A 6,767-nucleotide genomic window follows, 5' to 3' on the forward strand; every position below is an offset into this window, starting at 1 on the left:
GCGGACGTTTCTTTTGGCGCAGAAGGGAAGAGAGAAAGATTTTTAATTCATCTTGAGAAGAAATGTATGCCGCCGATCGGATTTCTGAACGGTAGGGGTATTTGACGTACGCCTGGATTAATCATCGAAAAAAAAATTATGCCAAGGGCCCAAACATCCGCCTGCAGGAAGTCACCGATCGATGCTCCAAATATGAGTATCTCCCTGACAAAAAGTTCTGGTGCCTCATATACCACTGTCCTTCTATCAATGTTGTTTGTTTTCGAGGCAACAAAAGACTGCGTTTGAACGAATAAGGAACGATCGGTCAGCTTGCAGGCAACAGGCCTGGATTCAAATTGCTGCAAAATTTCATTGTCATCTGACAATGTACAATAGTGTAGATTGCTTATCAGTATGTTTGCTGGATTTAGATCCCTATGCGATAATTTATTTTGCTGCATGGCGGATTGACTACCTCACAGAGTCCAACACAGTTGAACTCGTCGATTTGTAACAGAAAATCGGAGAACGAATGTGCACGCAAATCATCGTGACCAAAGTGCTTGAAATCAAAATAGCCGTATTCGAGTATCATGGCAAGTGGCTGGAAGGAAACCCCTTTCAGTCGCACAATATTTGGATGATACAAGTCGTTGAGAAGTTAAACTTCTTTATAGAAAAGCTTCTTCTCTTCTTGATCAAGGACTTGCAGCATTTTCTTGATAAAAACAGTTTGACATTTCGTGTCTCCTGAACCTTTGTACTCGATCGTGTATACGTCTCCAAAGGAAACTTGCCCTATTCTCCGTTTCATTGGCAATTCGCTACATTTAAAGCGTGGGATGTCTTCACAAATTTACTTTCAGGTGACCTTTTTCGTAACAGCTGAGGAAGCTTAAAGTTGCGAAACATCGACATAGCCGAAGTTTGTGGTCCGCTCTACATGTGACATAATTTTCGCGCCAAAATGCTTACGTTTGTCTCACGTGCGATAGCCGACCTTCGACCGGCTTAATGCAAGCCATTGTTTTGTCACACCAACATTGATTAACATTGCATTTAAGTTTTGTAATGAGCTTCAAAACACAAAACTGTTTAACGCAAATTTCGGAGCAAGTTGACGCGAGACATACAAAACAAGGGAAAAATGTATTTTAAGGACACGTTCAAAATATATTATGTTCGAGATCACATTTCAGGGAAACAGCCCCTAATTGAAGGAAGCACTTTATTTATATATTGTTGACAATTTGGCCGAAATTGTACTAGGTGTTGCTTGAAAATATGAAATATTAACAGCATCATAACATTAGAGTATCACAAGGATAACCCTCAGGTTCGTTGACTCGTCCCGGAAGTCCGCATCTACAGACGTGGTTTCAGAAAATTTAATCGTCAAAAAAGGTCAAACTCATTGAATCAACACGATTAAGAATCACACTAGCAGTGTTTGCTCTGACATCAGTTGCTCAGGAAAGCCACCGGCGATCATCACATTGTTTCGCCGTATGATAAAGTTCTACTGATTTCTCGAAGTTCAGAGACGCTAACCGCCGCCCCCCCCCCCCCCCCCCCACCTCAAAAAAAAAAAAGAAAGAAAAGAACCATTCAGATATGGATTAGGGCAGCCAGCCAGAAATTTGTTTTTGCACAAATAGTTGTTTTCTCTTAATCTTGAACCCACTTTTGAAGACCTACCTTCAGCAACACAGGATGAAATGACATTGGTAAGAACAAGCTCTTCTTCTGTTTGACGCAATCCTCAAATACCAGTAGTACTTCCTTCAGCAATACAGGAAAGGAAAATGGGCATTGCAACTCAAGATAACATTCAGATGTGGTTTAGGGCAGCCAGCCAGCAATTTTTTTTCGGCAGATAGTTGCTTTCTATAAATCTGGTCCCACTTTTCAAGACCTACCTTCAGCAAAACAGGATGAAATAACATTGGTAAGAACAAGCTCTTGCTCTGTTTGACGCAATCCTCAAATACCAGTGGTACTTCCTTCAGCAATACAGGAAAGGAGAATGGTCATCGCAACTCAAGATAACATTCAGATGTGGATTAGGGCAGCCAGCCAGCAATTTTTTTTTTTTTTTTGGCAAATAGTTGATTTCTATTAATATTGAACCCACCTTTCAAGACCTACCTTCAGCAACACAGGATGAAATGATATTGGTAACAACAAGCTCTTGTTCTGTTTAACGCAATCCTCAAATACCAGTGGTACTTCCTTCAGCAATACAGGAAAGGAAAATAGTCATTGCAACTCAAGATATCAGTGGAAATAAGGGAAATAATTGAATCATTCACCTCATCATGATCAGTATCGTCTTACAGGGCAAAAACCCTATAAATTGCAACGATCACCGCTTGAAATCTCAGGATCTGTTTTAGAGTGGTAACAAGTCCATCTGCTCAGCCGGTGTTTTTGGTTTATAGTTTGAATACCAGAGAAAGATTTTGTCATGAAGGTAAATTTTTCTAACCTTTATTAAGTCTAAACCAAGTTTTATTATTTAGTTTAGTCATTTTTTCATTTCTGTCCTATATACAGATCATCACAGCTGCATTTATCAGTTTGGCGTTCTTATGTATTCAACCATTTGCACTTGGAAAGGTTAGTTTTAATACCCCTTTATAAGTGACATTTAGTTTCTTGGCAAACTCAGAAACAAACATCACGGTCCTTACTATAACTGTACGTACAAGCCACCATTGGGTTTGGCCAACTGAAATGTCATCATGCAGGTCCTTAATTTAAATTCAGTCTTTCTCTCCATTAATCTGTCCAGGTTGATCGATACAAAATGGCACTGGTAGAGAAGGGAACACCATTTTCAGAGCAAATCGATGTCGATGAAGGGCAAGATGCAGAGGTTTTCCGGGTTCCGCGTCATAACGACTTTGAGGGCGCGGACTTCTATCACGATTTTAAAATGGTAAGTGTCAAGTTAACACTGAACCAAAATAACAGTGAGCAGCGAAACTGACACGTCCCTGGTATTAATAAGCGCAGACTCATTAGCAGGAATCGGTGTTGAAGCCTGAAATCGTTGATTGCGTAAAATAATAACTTTTTAGTAGTCAGTTATCAACTGATTTTATCAGTTCTTAATGATACCATGAGATGACAGAACTGGCTGACAATTACCTGAAGTTGTCATGACTGATTGCGTGTTCGCGTGCATGTGAAATATAAGAATAAAAGATTTTTGCAATTGTTGCCTGTTGAGATAGATTGTGAGCCAGAGCCCTGTTGTCAATCACCTTAGTGTACGTAAACCTTGAATAAACCGAGATCTGTAGTGCACTTTTCGCCTTTTTCTTATCTCGTGTGAAATGCCGCTATTGAAGGCTAGCATTTATCCACATCGGCCTTTTTTCATTACTTTTCTCTTCATTGTTATCCTTGTAGACATTCAAAAATACGACACAACATTATAGTTTGGAAGACACGTTTCAGATACTTCAGTAGATGTTTACAATTTAACAGTCTAATATCTATTCTGCTGCTACGTAAATTCGGTAATGTTATCCTAGTCTAGTAACCCCACACCATAAGGCGGTTAAGCTGCGTCTGTATCTTGTTCTATATTCGTATATTTTTCATTAAAATGATGTAAAATCTTGGTTCTAAAATGCAACAAAAAGATCTATTTTTTTTAAACATTACATTTCCTTTCTACCCTTACAGCGTCTGACTGCTACAAGGATTCCATCTCGAAAGGTCTGCTACATTTCCGAAATGGATCCGTCTTTGCCATCTCCTACAAAACTAAAGGCGGATCTCAATCGGGTAAATACTTTGATCCGATTAATATCAAATACTTAATTACGTAAAGCGTTTAAGAAAGAAAATATAAAAAGCTGAGTTATGTGGTTTTGACCATACGTCCATCTCAGGTAGTGATTGGCAGTGACTTCCGGCAGATTCACCCTTCACATAAAGATATAAAGATCATATAATCTTTCAGACGATTAGCCGGCTGTAGCTTGACCCTTGAACACTGAACATGCTATCTTTATAAATTAATAAGCTGTACTTACAACATTTGAATGCTGTTATATTTTATTTACTATTGGCTTTACTAATTTTGCTTTATTTGTTTTGCACTTCTCAGGTTTCTTCCCAGCCTGGCCAGCTCCCTGTAACATCAAAGTCTCATCTGGTGGCTGTCACTGGACCTGCCAACAGAATTCTTCTCACTAAGGAGATTTTGGACTTCTGTGGTGCCTTGCCGATTTACAATATTGAACTAATCAGAGGCGACCCAAGCGATGGAAATGGAACTGCAAGTAAGATGGAAATTGAAGTTTTGTTTTAGTGTCATCAGGCAATGTAGCATGAGCTTAATTTAATGTTTTTAATCTTGCAACTGTTCAGTTAACTGGCGTTTTATTTTTCCTACTTTGTGATTGTTCACAGAGGTCGTCAAAATAAGTTTGTTCCCTACCAAAATATACTCCGCCACTGAAATTTCAAGTGTGTGATAACTCGTTTGAATATATGTACAACCTCTCTTGATATCATCAAAAGATACATTGTAGCCACAACACAGCTTGTTCAATTTCTACGTAAGTGTTACTGTTACTTGACACTATATTATAAGAGGATTTACTTTGTTATTCAGTGTTATAACCCGTCATGTTTACAGCTAAAAGCTGGTCGCAAATGATCATGACTAAAACACCACACGAGTTCATACGGGTAACATACGAGTAACATACGGATACATACGACTAACATACGAATACATACGAATACATACAAGTAATACCAATGTTTTCCTCATAAAGGAAGCTCTAATTATAAGCCTTGCAAGCATTTTTCACGTCAGCAAACTCGTCCCGGTTCAGTTTCAGTGGGGGGGGGGGGGGGGGGGGATGTTGATCGACCTCCAAAGGCTTTCGTTAAATTTAGTCACAGTAAAATAAATTCACATGGATTGAAAAACCATTAGCTTGCGCTACAAGATGACAATATATTTTGGATGGCGCTGACGTCAGCAGATCCGCCATCTTGATTTCACTATTTCACCTTAGTTGGTTATGAGAAATGGCAAAAAATCAGTGCACCATCAAGCCAGAAAGCTTAAATGTAACCATGTACGTGTAAAAATGTCGAATTTTGGGAACAGTTGACACATTAAAAAATTCCCCAAGCTATAAACAAACAGCTGCTTACAGTATCAGCAACAGAGTAAATCTCCTTTCCAAAATTTGCAAAATCTGAGGGGGGTGGCGATCAACATCCCCCCCGCCCCAAACTGAACCGGGTACGTGTTTGCTGACGTAAAAAATGCTTGCAAGGCCTGTAATTAGAGCTTCCTTTATGAGAAAAACATTCGTATTACTCGTATGTATTTGTATGTATCCGTATGTTAGTCATATGTTAGTCGTATGTATTCGTATGTATCCGTATGTTCCGTATGTTATTCGCATGTTACCCGTATGTTACCCGTATGTACTCGCGTGGTGTTTAAGCCATGACGTCGCAAATGCTGTTTTGGAAAGTACAAAAATGTCAACAAAAATGCTGTCAACGTCTTTGAAGGTGTAGAAAGTTACAAGTAAACTTTCAGATTTAGTCCTATGCAAACTGAGTCAGTTTGTCAAGGTTTGGTACAATCACAGTGAAAATAAAGTCCGATGTATTTGTTTACGTCAATCGCGCGCATCCGCCACCAAATCAGCCCTGGCTTAATGGGAGGCCGTTATAAAATAAATAAACCCCTTGTAGGATTCAAACGTGAACATTTGTATCACTTTAAATTTTTCTTGCTTGTTATGCTTATTATGCTTGTCATGTATTCCCCCGGCGCAGCATATTTTAGTTGCCTTTGCTTGTACTTAAGGTTTTTGGCGCCTCAACCACTCATTATAATTTTCTCGTTGTCAACGCTCTTCGTCAGATCGATTTTCACAAGACTTCTCATCCTTCTACGCTCGATTCATTTTTGGCTGCGTTCTGGAAAACATTTGTAAGTGCGCAGTTTGTCAGTAGTTATTTCTTGTCTTTTTTCCTGCTAATTATTTATGTTATTTCTTGCTTTACTCGAACCATCTCGATCATCATCGTTTACTCAACTCTTCAACAATTTACCGTTCTTGGCCTTCGCCAGAACTTCAATTTCAAGAGTAGATGCGTTCGCAGTGATTCCAGTGCAAGACCAATAAAGTTCACCGATTAGTTGTATTGCCGTCTCAGTGTCAATTACACCCCTTTCTGGCTTGCTGGTATGTCGGTTGATAAAATCCTTGGCTGAGAGATTGTCCTCAAAATTTCACATTTGCCTTCGAAGCTTCGCTTCTCGGCCAAATATTCATTTTTCGGACAATCTTTCAGCCGCGGACATTATCAGCCGACATACCAGCCGCCTGAAGGGGTTTATTAACTAAATAGCGTAATTAGAATATCAAAATTGTTTGGCAGAAAATTATATGGCAGAAGTTTCTTCACTAATAATTTATTGTTTTTACGCTAGTATCTCAAAATCTTCTGGTTGTAGTCGAAGCACGACGACCTATACTCCAACGACAAGGGAATCATTCATGACAATCACATTTCTGATAAAACTGGCGTTGTAAATTAGTACTCCTGATTATAGGTGTGTGGTACGAAAAACTTCATTGCGTTTTTCAGTAATGAAATCAAAAGTCGTAAATTGCAGGTCATTGTTCTTTCATGTAGAGTTGACAATAGCTTGCAAAAATGGAATTACTATAATAGAATTGATAGCTTTGATCGATATTCAAACTTGTTTAAACTAGCTAGGAAACATA

The 6,767-nt window shown here is 38.9% G+C and overlaps 1 protein-coding gene across 2 annotated transcripts in view; it reads left to right on the forward strand.

Moving 5' to 3' along the window:
* Window positions 1–2,317: 2,317 nt before the first annotated feature.
* Window positions 2,318–6,767, forward strand: part of LOC146483287 (uncharacterized) — an 8,488-nt gene continuing 4,038 nt past the window's right edge. Inside the window, exons 1-5 of one of the 2 annotated variants that reach the window (XM_085106464.1) lie at window positions 2,318–2,455; window positions 2,539–2,601; window positions 2,777–2,923; window positions 3,679–3,780; window positions 4,106–4,280. In XM_085106464.1, coding sequence (XP_084962590.1) covers window positions 2,450–2,455; window positions 2,539–2,601; window positions 2,777–2,923; window positions 3,679–3,780; window positions 4,106–4,280 — 493 coding nt within the window. In that variant the 5' untranslated portion in view covers window positions 2,318–2,449. The remainder of the gene's footprint in view (window positions 2,456–2,538; window positions 2,602–2,776; window positions 2,924–3,678; window positions 3,781–4,105; window positions 4,281–6,767) is intronic. The other variant, XM_085106465.1, reaches the window with a different exon arrangement.

Source organism: Pavona decussata, unplaced genomic scaffold (assembly GCF_977016875.1).
Source record: "Pavona decussata unplaced genomic scaffold, jaPavDecu1.1 SCAFFOLD_40, whole genome shotgun sequence".
In the NCBI taxonomy this organism is placed as follows: Eukaryota; Metazoa; Cnidaria; class Anthozoa; order Scleractinia; family Agariciidae; genus Pavona; species Pavona decussata.